Below are 24,872 nucleotides of genomic sequence, written 5' to 3'. Positions count from 1 at the left end.
GATCATCAGCGTCATTTTATTCACGCTGTACACAACATCTCTGGACCGCGGTATAATTAAAAAGACATATCGAAACTGAATATTAAGGGTAAACGTTTTCAAATTGATTTAGAGAAATCCAAACGTATGTATTTACTGGAATAATTCAGCCTCAAGACAGAACGTAGGATTTCTTGAACGAATATATAAGCAGTAGAAGTTAGGCTTCATTGAACTCAGGGAGCCGTCGTTACTTACGGCCGGGGGTCGGAGGAATGTGAGGGGGTAATTCTAAAAATTGGAAACTTGAAGAGTTTGCTCAAAATGCGAAGAGGAAGAAGGGGCATACTCAATTTTTTGTGCGACATTAATTGCAACACCTCTCAGAATGCTCCATTGGACACATCAATTTCTCAAAATGAGATAGGGGACACCCCCTCTCGTGCTCTCCCTTTGGGTTGTTCTAACAGCTTTATTAGTAAAAGGAAATTGAAAACACCCCTCAGATTACACTAGACTGCACTATTGCACACATCAATTTTTCATTTTTTTCACAGGATCTAGGCCAAAACTGAAATTTTGTGAATTCATCCTTTATTATTACAGAAACATATATTTGAATTTACTTCAGTTCAGTAAACATTTTGACATTTAACCATACTGTATTCAGGCTTGTCATTAGAAACTGGCAGCTGGAGACATGACACAAAAAGGTCCCAGATTTTTCAATTCCTCTCTATTCTTTGGTCTTCAATCTCTTGCAAACTGAGAATTATTTTTTACACAAGGTACTGTCATTATTTGGTTGTTGAATCTTATGAGTCAAACTCTAATCATGCAAAAAATGTAATAAAAATATAAGTGTTCGATGTCATTTTCAAACAATTTTACCAAGTGCAAAATTAATTGAAACACCTCTCCGATTGCACCATAACATACATCAATTTCTCACACATTTCGATACGAGAGGGTTGCTACCTCTCGTGCTCTCCCCCTTGAGTTATTCTAACAGTTTTGCTTAATAAAAAACCTGATTAAAAACACCTCTCAGATTGCACTAGACTGAACCAATTCACACATCAATTTTCTCAAAATTTTCCACGCAAGATAGGGGACATCCCCTCTGACACTTTCTCCCTCAGCCTCTCGCGTATCCAACCCCCCCTGTACTTTCAAATTCTGCCCACTCAGATATTCTAGTGAAAACCCTGTCATGATACCCATCCAAATTAAACAATACTATGTTGTTGGGACATTGGTTATAGCGTGACCTTTCATATCTGAATTTCGTTGTCGCTTTTAATGTCATTTTGTCGGTTTACCTTTTTGAACCGTCATGAGAAAAGAGAAGATAATCTAGCAGAGCACGTCAGGATTTGAAAGGTCTGTGCTATTGCTGCCTTTTGAAAATTGCACAAATACATATATTACTATTTAACTTTTCTAAGTGTGGGGGGCAGTCAAAATTTCTGAGTTAGAGAGGGGGTCACTCAAATTCATCATGGTTAGTCGAAATTTCTGAGTTTCCGATAAAATTCCTCCGACCCCCAGGGCCGTAAATCATGACGGCTCCCTAGTCTCGATGCAAACACTTTTGTGACTCTGAGAGAGAAAGAACACGTCTGCTTCATGTGCATGAACAGTAGGAAGTTCTTCGTACAAAAACTCGTGGCCATGTGACCAGAGACATAGGGAAATTAATCGCCACATGTTAGTAGTGGTCGAGCCTCTAACACCCCTTGGCCGCCCCAAAATGTAATGGTACAGTCCGCAGGGTACGTCCGTTACACGCAAGCTTTCGTTGTACGATACTTGACATGGTCCAACTTGTCGATGTTTCCGTCGAACAGCCTAATCACGCCCAATTTGGCAAATAAACTAAGGAGCGGAACTCCAACTATAACAAAAGAATGTGACCAGTTTGTAGGGACCGCAGTGTGAAACTAGCCCGAATATGCAATGGCCGCGTTACTCAGACGTATTGGTAAAAGTCATCTCATCAGAAACGCAGTCTTTCTTGGCACCGCGTACTGTGTAACAGAATCCTTCCAGCAAACAGTCATTGGAGAAGGGTACGACATTGCCAAAATCGAGCGGTTCGGAATATGGGGGCTGTGTTTCAACGGTCCCGCCATGTACGGTTGGTATAAGCTTCTAGATGGATTTCTTCCGGGTACTACAGCCAGGGCTGTCACAATGAAGTTGTGCCTGGACGAAGTGATTATGGGCCCCCTGTTCGCTGTTGGCTTCTTTATAGGTATGCTTTTCAAATGAATCCTATTTTCAATAAGGTACAGGATATACGGATAGATGCACACGAGGGCAATCGACAGCATCATCGCGGGCCGTGCTTTCCTCTGAAGATCGATATTGTTTGAAAATGCCTCATCGAGGGCCCACAAGAAAAACAGCGATTTTGCTGTCGGGTGAAATTCGAAAAAGTGTCAACTCACATGTGCATGCATCGATCAATTGAAAACTTATATAAGATTACATATGTGAAAAATGTGAAGGTTTTTCAAAGAACTCACGTGTGTTCGCAAATAGAGTGACACAAATTCAGAATATGATATCAACATACTTGCATTTGAAAAGTATGGATGAATCGGGGTATGCACACAGATAGGTTGAAAAGGGATGTATGAATAAAATTTACATTCGGGTTCGTCTAATTAGCAAGTTTGTCATCTGACGCATTTCGGTTAAACATTATTAGGACAATCATGTGATATTTATGCAATGCATGATTTATGGAACAAAGTGCTTGATATCTTGCCAACAGCTATGTCTGCTATGGAAGGAAAATCAGACTTGTTTGCTGAGGCCAAGCTGAAAGCTATACCTGCATATCTTGCAGGCGTTGCATTCTGGGTGCCGGCACAGGTAATGAAATGAAATTTTCTATGAGTGACATAATACAATGGTGGCATGTTTTTCAAGGCCATGTTTTATCTCCAATAAAGGTAAAATTGCCCTTTGTCGTCTTCATTTTGATTTGTTGATATCTTTGCAATTGTCAATATAATCTGCAAATACAACCTAATCTACTTTTGTTTTTAAGTTAGACATTCAATTCAATTCAATTCAATAGAACTTTATTTATCCCAAACACGGGCAATTAAAAGCGTGGCTCAAATACAACATCAAAAATATATAATAATAAAATAATTTACAAGAAGGTAGGAGACGCAGGACTATATAAAAAAAACTGTTTAGGAATCATTTAAAAGCTGCACAGCGGTTTGACCTGCAAGCCGGGTATCTAAGCCGCCGACCAGAGGGAAGTGTGTCGAACTCTGCTGATAAAATATGATCACTAGACAAAAGAATTGAGCGGGCTTTCCTGAGTACTTGCTGATTATGAAACGTAGAAAGACTTCTCTGGGTATACCAATCAGTTTGAGCTAAGTGAAACAATTCTATCAAGTGAAGTTTTGTTTTTAACAGACAGATTTTGATACCAACAAATGAATGAAAATGAAATAACGCTTTCAATGTAAGATTTAATAAAAAAAGAGATAAAATTTGTCTATCAACCATGAATGAACGCAGTTTCCTTAAAAAGTACAATCTTTGCTGCCCCTTCTTCAAGATAGCATCGGTGTTATGATCCCATTTCAATTTGTTGTCAAATATTGAACCAAGGTATGTATACTTCGAAACAATCTCGACTTCTTGATCGTGAACAATGGACGTAGGAGGGTTGCGTTCTTGCCTCCTAAAATCAATTATCATTTCCTTAGTTTTCTTAACATTTAAGTTTAGATACGAATTATCACACCACTCAACAAACTCGCTAAGAGCGGGACCATGATGACATTCTGATCCCTGCAGAGTGAAAGCAGAGCACTATCGTCAGCAAACTTAACAAGATGGCTACCTTTTAGGATTTGATTTTGATTTGATTTATTTATTTAGCACTTAAAAAATAACCATACAGTACAAACAAGAAAAAAGACAAAGACAGAAGTGCTGGGATAACACAGAAAAGTTAAAAACTTATTTCCACTGTGGTCCCACGAAAAATAAAATCACAAGCAAATCGGCACGACAACAATTAATAAAAAACAAAATCATTTTGCTCACGTTGAATCATTGCTTCATAAAAATACTTCTTTAACTTTCTTTTAAACAGAGAATTTGAAGTAATACTCTGTATATTTCTTGGAACTTTGTTCCATTCAACACTAGCTGTATATACAAAACTATTCTGATAAAACCGAGCCCCACCTTCAATAAAAATAGAATAGGGTCCGGATCTCGTTCTATGGACATGACTGTTAAAAACAAAATTATCAGACAAATATTTAGGTGCTAATCCTAATGTAACTCTATGGACATGATTGAGTTTTATATATGCGATTCTGTGGCTAACAGGTAGCCATCCCATTTGTTTGAAGTGAACCGATTCAAGGTGTGCTCTTGCTGACATACCAAGGGCAAACCGTATAACTTTATTTTGGGAAGTTTGAAGTTTTTGTTTGCTTTTTAAAGTCAAGGCACTATACCAGTAAGAGCTTGCATAATCAAAATGGCATTGTTATCAAACAGTTAGCAAACAGTTAGCCAAAGGAAACATTTTTTTGAATGTTTCCAAATTACCTTCATGTGTACTTCTACAATCGTCAGTATAAAGGATGTACAACAGAGGAGACAGAACGCAACCCTGAGGAGAACCTGTATTTGTTTGAATGAAACTTGACAAAAGACCATTGACAAACACCCTTTGTGATCTATTTGTAAGAAAGTCAATAATCCAAAGAACAAGTTGATTGCTAAAATTAAATTTTAAGAGTTTTTCTGCAAGGATGTGGGGTTGGATTGTGTTGAAAGCACTGGAGAAATCTGCGAAAAGGATTCTTGCATGAGCACCTGTTTTTTCTAAGTGTTTGTACAGTGTATTGAGAATGAAAAGCTTAGCATCTTCAACACCTTTTCCCGGTCGATATGCAAATTGTAGGGGGTCTAGTTTGTTGCCAACCTTTGTCAGAATAATGGACTTAATTATTTTCTCAAATGTTTTCATTACCAGGGATGTAAGAGCAACAGGTCGAAAATCATTGGGTTCTTTAGGGCTAGCTTTCTTTGGGACGTATACACTATAGAATTTTTCCATGTGGCAGGAATACTAACTGTATCAAGAGAAACTTGGAAAAGGTGTTGTAAGACTACACTAAGCTGATCAGCACAGAACTTCAGGGTGCGACCACAAATACAATCAGGACCTGGACTTTTGTTCACATTTAATGATTTTAAAGTTTTAGCTACTTTCTCTGTCTCTATAGACATCCCTAACTCAGGAGATAATGACTGTTTTAGATTTGAGATCTGAGATGAAAAATCCTCTGTTTCAAAACGAGTGAAGAATGTGTTCAGGACCTTTGGCAGCGCCGCTGAGTCTAAGTTATTTATTGTAACTTTTGACTCTGAAGGAGTAACCTTATTTACTGCTGCCATATGCTTGATACCTTGCCAAGTAGATCGAAAGTTACCAGAAAGAAACTTTGTTCTTATGAGTACCTTGTAATATTGCAACCTTAATCTCTAACACACCTAACGCTTTTCAGAAAGTTGAAAAATAGGAAGATCGAATCATCTAAAATTAGTGGCTACCGCATACATAATCATAATCATAATCAATATATCTTATATATTTCTAATATAATGCATTACACATTTAAATATCCCAGTACGCTTGACATTAAAGAAGTGAAAATGACAACAGTAAAAATATGCAATAAAGGTAACAGCTTGTAAAAATCATGAAATGGTTAAATTAGATCAACAAATAAAAGTAATGTATAAAAAGACTTAAAAGGGTATACTGACATTAATGCCAATAACCTACACAAGGACTGCCAGTCATTTCAGGACTTATTGTCAATTCTAAACCACTACACAGGATACAATCAGTAATCGCTCACCAAGTTGAAAGCTATCGAGCATACTTAACTTACCACACGATACCATAGAGTTACAAGTAACATCACGAGTGAATGTCACGTTCAATTAATGTTGACAGATTATATTTTGTCTTCTGCACAGTTTATCAACTTCAGGCTAGTCCCTCCAAAATTCAGAGTTGTATACGTTGGTACAACGGCTTTCATTTGGGCAAATATCCTTTGCATCATCAAGAGGCAGGTGAGTTGCTACAGTAAACACGTTCCAGTTGCCTAAATTTTGGAATTTGCTTGAATACGTGAAAAAATTACCATTTTCCGGTCACACGATTGGCGTAAAAACAAACGTACCTTCATCACGAAACCATGGCCTGTAGCTGAATTTTAAAGCTTGTCTATTTCTCTTCGGACTTTTTCATTCTTAAATATCATACATTGTTAAGTTTGCGATACATCTTGTCTTTCAGGGTGAACCTGCATTATCTTCTGCGGAGATGAACCATCCTGAGTAACTCCGTCAGCTTACATGATGACGTGGTTCTCAACCATGTACAGAAAAGTTAGTAAGAGTTATTACAACACACCCCGTCCGACGCTCCTCTCCTTATGACGATTAAGCTCGATCAAAATTGAAAGGCAGACGAAGGTTTTAGCTACTAACACTATGTCAATAGAAGCTATTAGACTATAAGTATTGGTATTTGTGCTGCGTTGAGGTCTCTTGACATTGAATGTAATGAAATTTGATATGTGGCCTAATATACAGTAATTCGGTAAATATGCAAATGTGTTTGCGATCTGTAAACCATGCCTACCAAACTTTGATGATAGTTTAACCCTAGAACAGTACAAGTGGCTTGAAAGTAATATCAAATTTTGGTTCAGTAATTCTTGAGATATAGTCCATCACATAAATTCACTAAGTATGCAAAAGACCATTAATTATTGAGACCACACCCACTAACGAGATCTAGATTTTCATATGATTTTGCTATTTACTAAATTACATATCACTCTGACCTTTAGGGCCTCGGGTCCACGGTTCCCGAAAACTATGTAGGCTGATCCTCAAAGGTGGAAATGAAGAACATACTTTAAATAGACAGACACCTTGTATTTGTTTATAATGATGATGGAAGAGAGGAGGTTGATTTTCATCATAGAAATTTGACAAATTATAACGAATACCAAGAATTCGATTTCACTTGATCTAACCCCGTAAGGGATACCTTTGTTGGTAAGAAACTAATAAATTGGCGCAGTCTCCGACTCTATACTCAACCCACCAAAAATATGATCAAATTGTCAACCGAATTCGTTTTGAGGAAACCTCATCAAAGGAAGTTAAATATAAAAACAGTAGAAAAATATGAAAGTTTCTGTGTGACACGGCACATACAGGACACGGTGACAAAGAGAACTGATCTGCCAATAATAGAAAACTACTCTTCGATAACTAGTGCATTTACTGTAACAAGACCTAAACAGTGTCACGTCACCTACATACTTCTGCTGGCAATTTATGTCAAGAAGCACATGGCTGGAGGATTTCGTAACATCAACATCTTGGTAATGGATGAAATCTGGTCAACAACTTCATACACTTCGTCTAACAGAAGCCTTTGTTCGCAGGCCCGGTTCTGTTAGATATCTAACGTCTGAAGGAGAGGGGCGGTATCCAGTCTGCAGCTACGCGACTGTCTTGTTGATAAGCATTGCCTTTTCCCAAACTTACATTTGAAATAAATATCCATCAAATTTGAAGTTAATCCCACATTTGATGCATTTTACAGCTTTCAAATCACTACGTATTGTCAAAGAATCTTAGAAGTCGGGTCCAAATCGGTGTTTTCGGTATCGATGTATGGTCACATTCATGAAACATGCAAAGAAGCAAATCGTCAGCATCATTTTAGTCACGCATCTCTGGAGGATATTAAAGTCGGTCGTGATCTTGACCTCATGACGTAAGCTGATGTTTAACATATGTAATGACACTGATGAAGTGGTGCTGATGTTGCAGTGTGTAGTGATGATATTCTTAGATGAATGAGAACTTAGCGTGCTTGTTCTGTAAGATATCAAAACTGAAGTTGTACATTTTTCATCGCGCTTTAGATATGACGTAAGAGAACTGGACATTCCGACAGCGAGATTTGGGATCTTCTTAGAAATTAGTATTTTAATACAAGTAATCATATGGTCAAAAAGCTTTTTTTGGTATGTGCTGTGAAACGCATTGCCTTCAGAAATTCGCTGCCCTGGAAAATGTACTCCTTTTAATTGTAATTTGAAGAGCCAGCTTTTTACCAAATTTTACATGCAATTGTAGTTTCACTTTTTGGCTGTGATTTTGTCTCATTTAAACCATTGTGTACAATGCACTTAGACGTTTGTGGAGTGTACTTCTTAATAATATTATTTAAATTATTAAAATAGAGCTGTAATACATCTGAAGCCAATACGCCTCCTCTTCTATCTTGTTATGATGGTACGGCAAGAGTATCCTTGTCACATTATCAGATTAAACAATAATTGACTAACTTGGAAATACAACCGGCAATTTTATTTCTTCGTAATCACCATCGTACACTCCATTGGTTGGTATTGAACTTTCATTCTAAAAGTCCATCAACTCCTCAATCTCAACTTTGTCAACTTCAGACCCTGTTGTCACGGTCTTCCCTGATATGCATCTCAATCCATGCCTTGATATGGCCTGTTTCCTGTTGTTACACTGGAATAGCCTTGGCACTCAGGTTAATCTTTGGTCGGCCCGTTACATACCTTGAACACAGTCATGAGTACTTATCTGGACTCCAATATTGTTCGCTGTTGCATTAATGCAGTGTTCCATGATATCTGGAGAAAGACAACCGTGGATGCCCCATTATATCAACTTGCCACTAGGCTAAACAAAGCCAACTCATCCACGGGCTTATGTCAGAGACGTTTTTACTTCGAGGAGGGGGTTTCGATGAAATTTAAGCTGGGTGTGGAATGCGAAAATTGACCTTCTAACATACTTTTGCTGATCTTGATCCACCAAAATTCGTTGATTGTAAATTGTGGCCCATTTCTACTTTAATACACGAAAAGAGACCTTCACAACAGCTTAGCAATCAATTAAAAAGATGCAGATGACACTTATTAGTGGCATTTCCAGGATGACTTGTTATCAATGTGTTCTTCAAATGACAAGATACCTCTTGTACGAGATGTTTCAATCAAAACGCATTACTTTTTGAGAAATATTAGAGAAACTTAACCCTTTCACCATCATGGTTTCTCCTAAATCCGTTCTTTCTATGGTAAAGTTGGACCTGTACACAGGGAACTTGGGGTGAAAGGGTTAAACTAAAATCAAGGGGAGAGATAATTTATAAATCAATACAGATGCAGTATTTAGCGATATCTTTTCAGTATTAAATGATCAGTGCAGGCTGACGCAAATTCATAAAGTTTAGAAATAAATTGTATAAATCACGGATTTCTCTACTTTAAAAGAATCTCTTTTTTATGGAGCACTATGGCTATACATCTTATCACAAACGATATCATGGATCATTTATTAATGCCTCGATGTAAGTGCAAATCAGTGCATTGAGTTGAATAGGAACATCCGGGGAGTTAGCGAGCCAGTGCACGATGTACTGACCGGTTTCAATGATTACCCAGCCAGTGAAGCCCTTCGACGTTTTCGACTTAAAAGTGGACGTTTAACGATAGATGTAAAATATCCATGCGCGCACTGCTATTTTGACTTTCGTTTAAATCTGTTTGGTGCTGGTCGATAATGGTAAAATTGTTTGAAAGTGCTCTGCATGTAACTAAATATCATATATTATTACATGTGAAGAGACATGTAATAAATATATTATTGCCTGAATACATGGGTTTATGTGCTGTCGCGGCAATAATATATAAAATTTCTACATTTCTGATCAGTTTTAGTTTGACCATGGTTCTTTTGTGATTTTTGTGATTAGATATGGGTTTTATGCCAGCATGAGAAAATGATTTGCATGTCAGTCACAAATTTAGGTCTTTTGCAACTTTTGAGTATTTGATAGGTTTTTCAATGATTTCACTAGTCGGATATTTGAGCAAAGAACCTCTTTTTTTCCCACGGACAGTTTTTCCACGGACAGTGATGGTGAGCAAAATCACCCTGTGCCGTGATTTTGGAACATACACGGATACCAATTTCCCCGGAAAGTGACACGACCGGTGCTTCATCAGGAAGTCTTTTAGGTTACTAATCAAAAATTAATTGGAGGGAGACGTCATAACCATAAATTCAAATATCGCTATTCTTTTTGTTTGGTACTTCTCTTTGTTAAAAGTTCAGATAATTAAATCGTTAACTCCTGCGGTTATTTTCATACTGTAATTTTATATCATATCATGATAACAACTATACCAATTTGCATACTATCTCATGACCATCATTTTGGATGCTCTTAATCGCATTAACCCGGCCAGGTTTGGATTAACTAAAGTCTGCCGGCCGGAATTGAGTGAGCAAAGGTACTCATAAACTTCTATAAGTTCTATATCGCTTTAATTGTTATTCAAAATACTATAGCTTTTGTATTATATAATATTTGGTAACTTTTCACATTAATTTCCATTAGTTTTATAGTTACAACAAATTCTTCGTTTGGCTGCAACTTGAATAATCGTAGACTCGGCCGCTACAAAGCCAACATGACAGAGGAAGCCGGCGCATAGCCCGAGGGCTACAATTATTGCAGCTAATTTTTAGCCACAAGGGAACCGTCGTTATTTACGGCCCGGGAATCTTAGTAATTACTTTAGAAATTCCGAATTTCCCAGCCAATCATGATGAATTTGAGTAACCTCCCTCTCTCACACAAAAATTTTGTGAACCCCAACTGGGACATTAAAGTTAAATATCAATACGTGTATGTGTGTACTTTACGGATACAGCAAAACCAACGACCTTTCAAATTCTGGTTTACCCTGCTATATTATCATCAGTTGCCTCATCACGGTTGAATAAGTTTAAACAACTAATGAAAGTCAAAGTTACTACAATATATATATATATATAAGCTAACCCTACAACTAGTATCCAACAATGTAATATTGTTTAGGTTTTAGGGGTATAGTTAATCGTCAAAATGATTGGTACCCTGTATCGTGGCTCTCTCGCGGACTGTGCCATCATATTTTGGGGGCGGCTCAGGGGTCTGGGGGATTGCCATCAATATCCTGGATTGTGATATAATTAAAAAAACATGTCGAAACTTAAGGAAGGCAAACATATTAAAACTGATTTTAAGAAAATCCAAACATGTATTTACTAGAATAATTCAGCCTCCAGATAGGACGTAGGATTTATTGAACACGTACATAGTTGAACTAATAGGCTTAAAGTTTATTGAACTTGTCTCAGTGCAAGGCTTTATCTAACTACTTTCGGTGCAAACACCTTGTTGCCGTGTGACCAGAAACATACTTGAGGAAATTAACAGTGACAGATCAGTAGTGGTCGAGCGGCAGCCTCTCACACTCCTCAGCCACCCCAAAGTATAATGGTACAGTCCGCGGGGATACTTCCGTTGCACGATATTTGATAAGGTCCAACCTGTTGATGTTTCCGTCGAACAGTAATCACCCCAATTAGGCACAAAAGGGAGCGAAAGTCTAATTTTAACAAAAGAATGTGACCAGTTTGTAGGCTGACCGTAGTGTGAAACTAGCCGGTGTGTGCAATGGCGTTACTCAGACGAATTGCTAAAAGTCATCTCATCAGAAACGCAGTCTTTCTTGGCACCACTTACTCTGTAACAGAGTCCGTCCAGCAGACAGTCATTGGCGACGGGTATGACATTGCCAAAATCGAGCGGTTCGGAATATGGGGGCTGTGTTTCAACGGCCCCGCCATGTACGGCTTGTATAAGCTTCTAGATGGATTTCTACCGGGTACTGCAGCCAGGGCTGTCACAATGAAGATGTGCTTAGACCAAGTGATTATGACCCCCGTGTGCATCGTTGGCTTCTATATTGGTTCGTATTAAAATGAATCGAATTTTAAGATATTTCACCTCAAGGTATACAGAAACATGAGTTCAATCAACAGCAGCACCCCGGGTTGCGCTTTTATCGGAAGATCGTCATTTTATGTATGTCACTTGAAGGCGCACAAGAAAAACAGTGATATGACGGCCGACTGAAATTCGAACAAGCATCAATACTTGTGTCTATGCATGCATCAATTGAAAACTTAAGATAAGGCTACACATGTGAGAAATGTGAAAATTTTTTCAAAGAACAGATGTTTGTTCGCAAATAAACACAAATTTAGAAAATGATATAATCGTATTTAAAAAGTATGGATGTGTCATCTTCTAAATTGGCGCAAAAATTGATATTTCAGGCTCTTTGCGTCCTTGGACAAGTTACATCTCGCCGCAATTTCACTCGATATGGTCTATAACAATGCTTGCACCATGAAATACCAGCACGGAATCAACCACATGCTCTAACTTGTTAATACATTTAACCCAGTCACGATGATACAGGCTCGCGCTGAAAGAAAAAATATTGTTTTCTCGAGCCCTAAGTTATGAAAATCAACCTGTGTATGAAATCAAATTGTTTTACTTTCGCGGAAAACCCTTTTCGGTAAACATTTTTGCTTCGCTCAAAACTTTTAACATAAAAATACTATTTCACACCCTTTAAATCTACACATTTTTCTTTCGAATGAGTTCGAGGATCTATTCGATAGCCAATTTAGCAAATATTTTTGGAACACCAATGCTTGGTCTCTGTATTTCCGTTTTACGCCAAGCCGGCGCGTTGTTCTTGTTAGTAAAAATTAACGAACTTTATTCAAAATAATACTGACGGCAAACGAAGATAGGTCACAAGAAGACGCACAAAGTCTGCCATCCATATGCCCACACGCTATTTACTATTATTCTGGGGGCCAAACGAGCCCAATTATTACCCGCAAAAGACGCGAGGATCTTTCAGGTTAATAATAGCGATCGTGCATTTTATATTTAGCTGTTATTACCGTTTTAAATTATTCATACCGAGGGCTTGAAACATTTGAATAGTAGCATGCCACGCAAGGGCAAGTGATTATTTGTACTTTTGTTTCTTTGTTGATGTCTGTAGAAATCAAGTTAATGCATGCCATCTTATTGTCTTCTTAATGGCGTTGGTATCTGGCATAGCCACGACACTATGAATGTACGGACACACACAATAAGGCCAAGGAAAATAAAAAGTTTGTTTCTCATCCTCGCGCGCGTCAATTTAGACCTCATGCGTCAACCTTTTTTCTGCTCATTAGGAAAAAAATGGGTAAAAATAAACGCAAAAATACGCGACGATAGTACATAACACATTGCTGTATAAAACAGACCTGTAAACAAACTAAATGACACTAACATTCCATTCATAACTGTACACATATGTCAAGACTGTACATTGCTGCACTAAAAGTCAAACTTTTTATTTTTCTTGGTCTAACCAAGACACACTCACGGAGGTAGAGTCACCAATAGGCAGAGCTGAGTTATTGACAGACATACTCCCCATACACAGACTCATGGACACGATACTCTCTCATTTAAGGGATACTCCGACGTATCAGTGTCCGGGCCGTGAGGCCCAGCCATGGTTCCGTAGTAAATAAGTTCAAGTTCTACATCACTCGTTGTTAGAACTAGAGTCTTCCGCATATATTTTCTCACCGAATTACGACAAATGCATGGTGGTATTCATGTATATAAGGTTAAAATGGATATATGAACAAAATATAAAATCCAGTAAATCTAATTAGAGAATGAAGATGTAGGAGTTTGTTTTCTGACATATCTTGGTACAAAAAACTTTAATCGGATAACGGTATGATTTTTATGCAACGCATGATTTATTGACTCGCTTCATATCTTGCCAACAGTTATGTCTGCTATGGAAGGAAAATCGGACTTGTTTTCTGAGGCCAAACGGAAAGCTATACCCACATATCTTGCCAGCCTTGCATTCTGGGTGCCAGCACAGGTAATGAAATGCAAATAATGAAAGTTATACATGGACGTCTTCATTTTGAGTTGTTGATATCTTCGCGTAGGAAAAGAGAACAACTATGTATGAAATGAGGTATTATCTGAAACACTGTGAAAGTCTACGGCATACAAAATACACTGACATTAATGCAAATGACCTACACAAGGACCGCCAGTCATTTTATGACTTTATTTGCCATTTCTAAACCACTACACAGGATACAATCAGTAATCGCTCACCAAGTTTAAAGCTAAAAACATCGAATATACTTAACTTACCACACGATACCGTAGAGCTACAAGTAACATCACGAGTGAATATCTCATTCAATCAATGTTGACAGATTCTATTTTGTCTTCTGCACAGTTTATTAACTTCAGGCTAGTCCCTCCAATATTCCGAGTCGTATACGTTGGTTCAACATCTTTCATTTGGGCAAATATCCTTTGCATCATCAAGAGGCAGGTGAGTTGTTACAATAAACATACATGTTATAGCTGCCAGTAGCTCCGGCCCTCACCAAACGTTTTGAAATGTACTTGTTGTATCCACAGAAAATCCAATCGGACGATCAGTTAAAAAGAAAAGTGCTTTCATTACAAAACATGGCCAGCAACTGAATTGTACATTTCTTCAATTCCTCTTTGGACTTAGTAATTCTTAAACCTTAAAAATTGTTGTGTTTGCGATACATTTTGTTTTTTCAGGGTGAGTCTGTATCATCATGACTGAGGTGAACCAACCGGACAATTCCCGGGGGAAGTAAAAGTAAAAGGGATCATACAATAATAATTAATACATAAACAAGTAAAAAGCTGCAACAAAATCTCAATGTGACAGGACGAAAAGAGGAGCTGCGAGGTTATAGGGTTCCTGTCTTATCTGTCTTACTTTTCAAAATTGGGCAACCTGAGTTTATTAATATTGTTCCGTTATAGTTTAGTAATGTAGTAAATTTACCATTAAAATCAAACGCATTAAAGTTTGTAATTATGGATTTGAAACTGTGTTTGCCTTTAATGATGTAGATGTAAAGAGGACATTTCAAAATGTTCTACATCTCCTAAATCTGCACTTTTTACTCATTACACAAGTTCTGTCTTCCAATGGAATCTTTTGAAAGTCTCCCTGTTGCAATTCTCTCTCGAAATACACCTAATCGAAACTGTCTCATTACACCGCCAAATCGTCATTTTGCATTATTGTTCAATATCTTTCTTAGATAACATTTGTTTTATACCTTCTGTAAGGTCCAAGCTTTCCGTACTCTGTGATGTCTCATAGTATGAAAGGTTTTACTAAAGTGAAAAATGCTTACTTTAGTCTATGGTGTGTTAGTGATGCAGAGAACAGCCTGAAAGGATTAGTTTTACCTTCTGATCTACTGAAAGATCTACCTTGTAAAGTTGGTAATGTCTTATATAGATTGAAGTAAGGAATGTGGATGGAACGGCCGATCTTATATTCCATATTACGACGTAATAATCAGAAATATCTTGTCAGCACAGCAATTAGTTTATCCAGATGAAATTGTTCTATCTTGATGTGTAGAGTACCTCAGATTTTGCAAATTCATGGGCGTCAAGTTTATGACTGGTACTTGTGCGTATCTACCTACATGCATATTCCTCTGTCCACGGATAACCATGTCTAATTTGTGCATGGTCCACATGATTGTACGTCTGTGTATGTATCTATGCAAGGCAGCTTGCAAGTGTGAGCATAAATACTAAAAGAATTCATCGGATAACCTTTAGACTTGCAAACTGGTATCATGCTGTGTATATCTTCCACGCCACCAAAGTCAATAGCAGCTATGTGCCATCGACGCTTTTTTCGGTCGATAACGATTGTAGTAACATATTGCAAAGTTAAAAGTTTTTCCCGTGCGACTATTTTTGAGTCTTGCTATCTTTTATCATGGTGTTTATTGTAATATAGAGGATTTGTCACACGTGGTGTTGACTTCTGCGTAAACGTGTTATAGTTTATGAATGAAGCCTGTTTACATAAATATTTCCATATTTATGCGCGTAGCGGAATAAATGTAAGGCCTCGAAATTTAAGGGGTTTCCTATCAGTAGAACAAGACTTTTGCCACTTTTATGGGACTTTTTTAAAAAATGGCTCTAAACCGCTTCTGTGAGTTGGCGTGAACGCCCTAACTAGGTCACATGATAAATTTTAACACACCTCACGCTCATTCCGTTTCGAGATTCGTTAGAACACATCACGTGACGAGAAAGTAGATACGTCTGATTTTCTTATGGTTCGAAAATAAGCGACGTCAGAGGATATGTTTATCCCAAAGACTATTTTCCCAGTGAAATTATCCTTGAAAAGTGCCCGGTCACATGACCATACGCTTCGTTGTCTGTAGCTTTGAAGCGATGGCGGATGATTAGAAGACGAAGCGAACCCGGTTTGGGCGATGAATGTCTGACTGTAATAGCAAGATTTTCCATTCCAACAGCGTAGGAACTTGAAGAGTTCATTGACATCAAAGATTCAAGTGCAACCGAGGACGTTATGTGTAATGCGAAATACATTCTTGCTTCTTGCTGTGAAGAAACCGACACTACTGCTACTGAAAATTTCTGTTAAAGGATGGCCTCTCTGTGTGACAAACGGACGCTGTATCGCCCTCATGACCAGGTAATATGTGTTTGATGTATATGTGTGTGTGTGTGTGTGTGTGTGTGTGTGTGTGTGTGTGTGTATATATATATATATATATATATATATATATATATATATATATATATATATATATAGATAGATATATATATAGATAGATAGATAGATAGATAGATAGATAGATAGATAGATAGATAGATAGATCCTGTTGTCGATCCCCTAATAAAATTTATCATGCAGACTATAAAATGAAATGTTTACCAATATGAAATATCCGTTATTCTTTTACTGATTTTAAAAATCAAAATTTGCGTTCAAGGATTACGCGCATTCTGTAAGGCCAATGGACAGCATGCATAAGTATTTCTGTGTCAGCAGCAACATAATCGAGCTTTTGTCATTGGATTTAACGTGGCACGCTGTTGTAGGAAACTGTAACTCGTGTGGCAAGTTACTGACTCGAAGAGAGTGGCATGAGGCTCTCCGACCTATCCAAAGTAATTCACAACGTGTGGTCTTTGTGCGGACAGCTCCTAAATTACTAAATGTTGACTATGGCTTTCATCGTCACTGAAGTAGAAAGTCATGTCGCCCACTGTTACCTTGGTCGGTTAACTCTGGTTCACCTCAGCAACTGCAGCGGCTAGGTACTAGTAACATTCTGACCAGGGACTTCGCATGATATTTCGGCGCTTATCTCGATTGCGCGCCCAAACAAAGGATGGAGATCTTTACCTGTCTGTATAGACTTGTCAAGCGCCCGTGGGCTAATCATATCAAAGCAGAGTAAACCGAATGAATAGAATTCAGCAGACTTGCGTTGAAAGTGAGGTGATAGCGAAATTGAAGCAATATATTTTGGCGTACTGTCGCTTAGATGACGGGATGAACGCGAAGTAAATATCGCGTATGCCCGAGAAACCAGCGGCTAGTGGGCTAGTCTACTGTTTGTAATAAACATCGTTTTAGCCTTGTTCTTTTGGGCTGATGGTGGAGCAAGGTTTCAAAGTGAAAGAAGACATTGCAATCGCTATACGTTTTAATGACGCTATAAGCTTACTCAGTCTATTCAGAGTTCTGTTCAGAGCTTGTGTAAACCAGATTTGCGTCGCCAAGTTGACCTCTTCGATCAGTTTTAACCATTGCTTCCCACTCACCTGGCGAAGATGTAATCAACTTCACTGTCTATGTAAAAGTTGTTCAGTAACTCTGCGACGCTATTGAAGTAAGGGGAACCAAACACTTGTACAACAAAAATAGCAGCAAAAGTTATTAGAGGTTAACACAGAATCCACTAAGAGGGCAAGATTTCTGAAAAGATTTCAATAATGTATGAGGAATCGATATCGATGGAAATATTGGACAATGATGCATCTTGTGCAGATCCCGATGTTGTACTGAACAAAGGGAAAGATGACTTCGCAAGCCCTTTTTAGTTCAACGGATTCCGTAGCTGACAACGAAGATAAATTGAGTTTTTATGATGACGATCACATTGGTGATACAATTGGTGAAAAGTTGAAAGATTTCGACCTTGAACTGGACAAGTTGACGCCCTCTGAGTGATCCACACCAGACTACGCAACAGAACTGAGCAAGCCAATAACATTGGCTGAAACTGAAAAGGCTATAAAGAAGGCAAAAACTAGCAAAGCATTTACTCCAAAACGCGACAAAACTGGTCCACAGCTTACTCATATCATGTTTTGATTCCGGTATTATACCCTCAATCTGGCGACAAGGTCTTGTTTGTCCAAGTCCGGAGAGTGGTAACAAAGATAAACGTATTCCATTGAACTACAGGGGTATTACTTTGATATTATGTGTATGCAATATATTCACGTCAATACTGAATAACCGCCTGCTTAACTAGGTAGAAATATGGCAAATTGTCGACGAACAGAATTGGTTTAGAAAACTTAGACCTTGTTTGGATCACCTTTTTGTACTTTATTCAGTTATCGAACAAAGACTAAGTAAGAATTCATTGACCTTGGTGACAGGCGGGGATCACCATGTTTTTGAAATGCCCAGTCATTGTGTTTTTGAATTTTGATGTGGGCTAAACTGCCTAAAATGCATCGTGTCAGCCACAAATATTTCATCATTCAGTTGCATTAGCAGCGCGCACCTTCGGGCGCGTAACTTTAATAACCAGACATATTTTTCAGTATGCCCGACTTTACTATATCAGACATACATATATCAGAGATATCTCTATACGTTCAATATTTTTCAGCGATCTCATCGAGCGCATTCCTTTAATATATCAAACTTTAATATATCACGCCCTTCCGGCCCATGACTTTAATATATCAGACATATATCAGAGATTTTAAGATGCTTCATATTTTTAAGCGCGCCCTTCGGGCGCCGTACTTTAATAAATCAGAGATATATGTCAGAGATATCTTGATGTTTGTTGAGTGAAAGTGTACCATTATGAAATCTGCAGTTCCTATGAAAAGCGTGACAAATTCCGTGGCAGTTTTCGTCATTGTTAGCTGTGGTTTTACGGTTTCAATTGCTGTGGTTTTACGGTTTCAATGTATAAAGAAAAGGTTCTCTCAGGCACTGCACACATCAGATTTGGCTAAAATAGCTCTCTATGGCTTCTCAGGAGATTTAATCGCATGCTTGACAAAGTCGTAACACCCATCAAAGTTTTTGATTTACTGCTTTTTCCTCTTTGATATTAATGATTGACATCCATTTCTGTATAACAGTTCAGGACATCTGGTTAAGTATAGAAAGTATGAAATACATTCACAGCTCATTCAAAATACTGTATTCAAACTTTAAAAAATTGACAATTTGAAATTCCTATCTTACTACTGACATGTCAACAATTTCATTAAAACACAGAATGACTGTTTAAAATTTATATATATATATATATATATATATATATATATATATATATATATATATATATATATATATATATATATATATATATATATATATATATATATATATATATATATATATAATATATATATATATATATATATATATATATATATATATATATATATATATATATATATATTCATTCCACATTCTGTTTTACCGTTGTCGAAATTGGAATTGGGGTAACTAGATGTTTTTAAAATTTGGAACAGGGGGGTGAGCCACTTTTTGACGTAGGCAAAAAATAATCCACCGCCCCCAGGCCGTAGAACTGAGCAGTACCTTATGTTGATATGATAAAGGCCTTTGATGGTGTGGAGGGGAATTGTATATGGTGTAAGTTTTACAAAAGTAAAGTCTCGGGAAATTCCTGAATATTTTGCGTTCATTGTAAAATTATGTTTCGTGTAGAGTACAAGTTAATAATTAAACAACGGACAGTTTCCTCCTTTATATGTGTCAAACAAGGAGATAGTCTTTCACCAACTCTTTTTACAATGTACATAAATGATCTACCTACACAGTTGAATCAATCTAGTGTCGGTAAAAAACTTGGTGAAGATAAAATTAACATGTTATTGTACGCAGATGATATTGTCCCGTTGGCTGATTAGGAAGAAAAGTTACGTCTACTTGACAGGGTCACAAATAATGTGTAAAATGGAGACTTAGATTAAGTCAGGACATTATTTGTAACTTTTGACCATTTTTTACCTCGGAAAATTCCATGTTGGAGGCTCATATTTGTAGCAAAATGTTGTTTTACGAAGCAACAAACATGATTAGTGATGTTATAGCCACATAAAACTGCTAATTTTTGTTCAAACGTGTTGCCCTTCCGAGCTCGTTTGTTGACGTCTGGCATGCTCAGCGTGCTGGGGAGAACGCAGATATGGTGACGCCGCGATCACGCGAGATGTACAAGTTCACGTTTATTGCAGGATCAAAACAACATTGCGTCGTGGATTGCCAGACATCTGGCTACGCAACGTGCTCGGACAATGGACTACGACGTATGTACCGGGCATAAGTAATGAATATTTATTTTGAAATTGTTGTAAATGGCTCGCACAGGTGCAGAAGAATGCCTACGTTGCAATCCGCGTGTCAACAGAGTTTGTATTTCTGTCCGGACAAAAATGAAATTTTCGTTGTAAATCACATGTTATTTAGTTGTAGGGTACGTAATGTTTCCGAATAATATGCGATTCTCTGTTATTTGACAGGCTATTCAACATGAGCCAGTGATCATTTCAAGGGCCGACTCGCAGCGATATCGAAGCTGTTATCCAATTGGGTTGCTGAATCTTACCAATATAATGAAAACAATACAAATAGACTCCCTAAGTGGCTGTGAATAGTGACAATCGACCAATCAGATATAACCTTGCAAACACGCTGCGAGTCAGCCGCATTTCAATCAAAAACTAACGGAAAAATCGCCAGAAGATACAGCTAATGGAACTTTAAGTCAGGACAAAACTTTAATTGTTTACTTCAGGAAAAAATGGTACACCGCGTACAAAAATTCAGTTTAACTGCGGTCCTATGTGTGTTAGTTTAACAACAAATTATAAATATTTAGAAATATATACTTCAGCGAACATTTGGATCTGAATGTTACAGCCTCCCACCTTGCTGAATCAGCGTCAAAATCTATTGGTATTGTAATTGCAAAGTGTAAAATGTAAGATGGAATGTATTTATACCAGATGTTTTCAACACTTTCTGATACACTGGTAGTCCCGATTCTTGATTACGCATCAGCTGTTTACCACAGGAATGCATTGTCTGGTCCCCTGCCCCATTTCTTCCGCTGCTAACGAAATATGGTCAGGTATGGACTGTCGTTTCAGTCATAATTTTGACTGCATATTAATGAGCACCGTCACCTGGCATGATCATGTGATCAGCATATCTGAAAAATGGGAAGCTTTGAAATTAGACCACGAAACATCGCATGTTGAAGTTATTTGCACGGCCTCACCTTTAAGTCTCCTTTGGAGGTAAAATTGCTCAATGGGCAAACAAAATCTAAATTCGAAGGTAGCTCCAAGTTGGAAATAAATTCAATACAATCGCTTCGCTCGTACTATTGACCAATGACAGCCATGCTTACAATAGCCCATACCTGACCCTATGTTCGTTAGCAGCGAAGCCAGCAGTTGAAACGGGGCAGGTGACCAGACTGAGGAATGCAATCAATAGTATTGACAAAGTTAAACAACGTGCAATACGTTCATTCCTCGGAGTAGGAATTTCCAGTCCTATTGCGTCACTTTATGGTGACACGGGATGGGCGTCTAGTGAATATATAGGTAAGATAGATGTTATACGATTATGGGCTAGATTATACAGAGATTACCAAATACTAGATTGACAAAACGAGTATTCTAAATGATCAAATATTGAAGAAAAGCAAAACGTGTCTTTAGAGAAGATGGACTTACTGACTTACACATTTGTGTGAGTCTGGAAATGATCAAAATATCAGTATCAATGTTATTCTTAAGCAAGCAAAACAGAAATTGAAAGCAAAAAACTTTGTAAATCGGAGATATAATTGTTTAAACCAACCAAAATTTAAGACTTACTGTACTTTTTAACATAGCTATATTACCGAACCTTATTTATTGTATAATATTCCACGTAAGTTCAGGTTAGTGATCGCAAGGCTGCACAACGGAACATTACCTCTGAGAATCGAACCGCCAGCTTACAAGTTAAAGAAAGAAAATGTTGTGGAAAATGAACTTCACTTTGTCTTTGAGTGCAGATAGTACAATGATATTCGATCACGATTTATAAACGCAGTCATTACTATTGTACCACCGAGTCAGGAGCTTGCAAAAATTTTTACCAGTAATTACATAAATAATTCTCTAAATGTATGTATGAAATGTTTATCCGAAGGAGCAATGTACCTTCAGTTCCTTAAGAGAAATCGTTGCACACTCGGGAGAGTTTCACATTAGTTACTTATGATATATCCTAAAGGATCTATGTATGTATTTTTTATTTATTTAGTTTTATTTACACTTTTACTGAGCGATCGAGTTACTCAAAGAGTAACTTTCGTCGGGGCTCAAATATATATAGAAAAAAGCAGCAGAATATCAATACAAAAAGAAAAAATCTCAAAAACAAAGAACAAAAACTAATTGCAGAGGGCCATTTTCTTTTATGAATTGTTTCACTTTCACCTAAACGTTGTTATATTTGGAGCATGTCTTAATGCACTGGGTAACGAATTCAAGACTTGCGAAGATCGATATTTAAAACTTCTCTGACCCATACATATATTGGAGCATGTCTTAATGCACTGGGTAACGAATTCAAGACTTGCGAAGATCGATATTTAAAACTTCTCTGACCCATACATATATTTGCTTTGGGAATATTGAAATCCATTTTGTCTACAGAACGTGTATAATATTGGTGAATTCTACTTCGGAAGATTTACATATCCGAAATATATTGCGTAGCATTACCTGTCACACAGTTAAATATTAAAATTGCAAGGAAATAATAAATTCTCTGTCTAACTGACAAAACAGAATACAGAAAACGAAAGATTAAAATTGCAAGGAAATAATAAATTCTCTGTCTAACTGACAAAACAGAATACAGAAAACAATTCAACAGAAGGAAAAATCATAGGACAATTCAAAAAGTACACGCAAAGCTCTCTGTTGCAGTGTAAAAAGTTTCTCCAGATTTTTCTCAGTTCTGTTACCCCATACTACGCAACAATAATCTAATGTGCTTTGCATTAAACCATAGTATAAAATAATACGATAATCAATGGGTATAAAAGAACGTACCCTGCGTAAAAGACCAATTCTTTTGCTCAACGATGTACACATGCAATTTATATGATCATTCCAAGATAAGCTTTCATCAAGAGTTACACCTAAAACCTTTGCAGAAACACATGGTATAAAAAATCCATGAATGACTGCAGATAACGATACATCACGATCATTTAAACGATTTCACCTATATGGAGTTGTAATCAAAAGACTCTTAGTTTTCTTAACATTAAGGCGCATAGAATTTACAGAAATCCAGCTCTTGATAGGTACAGCATCATTATCTCATACAAAAGCCAAGTTTGTCGTCTCTGAACAAAAAATACGGTGATTTATACTCTGGTAGTTTCTAGTACGTCACGACAACCTCCGTCTATGTCATCAATTTTTGTGTGTCGGACCTTTTTTTATCGATCTTCGGTGTGCTTGTAAATATGTAAACAAACAACATGGCGGCCGATGTTTCTCCCACGATCAAAATTCATGTAATGAAATCGATATTTTCACAGACTACGACATTACTAATCCGAACAATGTAAACACAAGAGTGTACCGCCTGTATATTCCGAAGGAATTCCGTGAATAATTTGCGGAAACAACGAACTCGAAGCTGGTCGCGTATACCGTGGGTTCCGTAAGCATTGCAAACAGGGTTAGGCGCGACGTTTACAGTGTTCGCGCAGTCGAGATTCAGTCGATATTTGCTCCCGAAAAATAGCGTATCTGCGTCTGTGATAAATTTCTAGGACTATGCTATCTTTGAAATAGAGTATAACTTTGCGGAAGGTGGCCTACGTGTAGACCGAGAGCTGTCATTTGCTCCACACACGAACGACCGTGAGCGCTAACGCACACGACGGACGACTGGAAATGATTGACACCTGTGCACGGCCGTACTGATATTTATTCCTAAAGTAGTTCAAAAGTTTAAACGCGGAATCGTCATGGAAAACTTATTTTATTTTGCAAAAAATAACGAATTCTTGGCTTGTGCATGTGATAAGTATATTATTCCCTAATATTTTTCTTCGCTCAGCTCGGAAAATACTCGTGACGTAATGACCGTGTCACCACTCGTCTTCGACTCGTGGTGACACGGTCATTACGTCACTCGTATTTTCCTTCGCTGAACAAAGAAAAATATTAGGGAATAATATCTAATTATTTATGGTACTCTTTAAATCATCAACGGATTTCCCACGTGCAAGCAACGTCTGATCGTCTGCATACATATGTAAATGAGAAGAAACTACAGATAATGATAAATCATTAATAAAAAGTGTGAATAAGAGCGGGCCTAAAATAGAGCCTTGTGGGACGCCCGCTTGAACGAGAGCTGTCTCAGACATACCGCTCATATAGCTAACGATTAAATGACGATTGGAAAGATAAGATTTGAACCAACTGAAAGCTTCATCACATACACGATAAACTGACAATTTCTTCACGATAAACTGACAATTTCTTCAAAAGAATGTTGCGGTTGATTACATCAAAAGCCTTTGAGAGGTCAAGCAAGAGTACTCCATTTGGGTATCCGTCATCCATATTATATAAAATATCATCTGTAAGGCGT

The 24,872-nt window shown here is 37.5% G+C and overlaps 2 protein-coding genes across 2 annotated transcripts; both read left to right on the top strand.

Annotated features, from left to right (window-relative positions):
- The first annotated feature begins 1,832 nt into the window (after window positions 1-1,832).
- LOC139151990 (mpv17-like protein) lies at window positions 1,833-8,339 on the top strand. Its single transcript, XM_070725064.1, has 4 exons — window positions 1,833-2,236; window positions 2,762-2,862; window positions 6,025-6,123; window positions 6,350-8,339. The coding sequence occupies exons 1-4, from the start codon at window positions 1,939-1,941 to the stop codon at window positions 6,392-6,394; spliced, it is 543 nt and encodes a 180-aa protein (XP_070581165.1). The 5' UTR covers window positions 1,833-1,938; the 3' UTR covers window positions 6,395-8,339.
- Window positions 8,340-11,517: 3,178 nt separating this feature from the next.
- On the top strand, window positions 11,518-14,938 carry LOC139151992 (mpv17-like protein). The gene is made up of 4 exons (XM_070725066.1): window positions 11,518-11,918; window positions 13,828-13,928; window positions 14,301-14,399; window positions 14,642-14,938. Exons 1-4 carry the CDS (start codon window positions 11,624-11,626, stop codon window positions 14,660-14,662), a joined length of 516 nt encoding a protein of 171 aa, XP_070581167.1. The 5' UTR covers window positions 11,518-11,623; the 3' UTR covers window positions 14,663-14,938.
- Window positions 14,939-24,872: the final 9,934 nt, after the last annotated feature.

This window comes from Ptychodera flava, chromosome 15 (assembly GCF_041260155.1).
Source record: "Ptychodera flava strain L36383 chromosome 15, AS_Pfla_20210202, whole genome shotgun sequence".
Classification (NCBI taxonomy): domain Eukaryota; kingdom Metazoa; phylum Hemichordata; class Enteropneusta; family Ptychoderidae; genus Ptychodera; species Ptychodera flava.
Note: the sequence above shows the minus strand (reverse complement) of the source record. Positions and strands in the feature narration are given on the sequence as shown.

What these genes read in the sequence shown, in the direction of transcription:
- LOC139151990 (XM_070725064.1), top strand. Translation starts at nt 1,939, where the DNA reads ATGGCCGCGTTACTCAGACGTATTGGTAAAAGTCATCTCATCAGAAAC. An exon ending in CGCTGTTGGCTTCTTTATAG is followed by an intron (nt 2,237 to 2,761) that starts GTATGCTTTTCA and finishes TCTTGCCAACAG; the next exon opens with CTATGTCTGCTATGGAAGGA. An exon ending in CATTCTGGGTGCCGGCACAG is followed by an intron (nt 2,863 to 6,024) that starts GTAATGAAATGA and finishes TCTTCTGCACAG; the next exon opens with TTTATCAACTTCAGGCTAGT.
- LOC139151992 (XM_070725066.1), top strand. Translation starts at nt 11,624, where the DNA reads ATGGCGTTACTCAGACGAATTGCTAAAAGTCATCTCATCAGAAACGCA. An exon ending in CATCGTTGGCTTCTATATTG is followed by an intron (nt 11,919 to 13,827) that starts GTTCGTATTAAA and finishes TCTTGCCAACAG; the next exon opens with TTATGTCTGCTATGGAAGGA. An exon ending in TTTGCATCATCAAGAGGCAG is followed by an intron (nt 14,400 to 14,641) that starts GTGAGTTGTTAC and finishes TTGTTTTTTCAG; the next exon opens with GGTGAGTCTGTATCATCATG.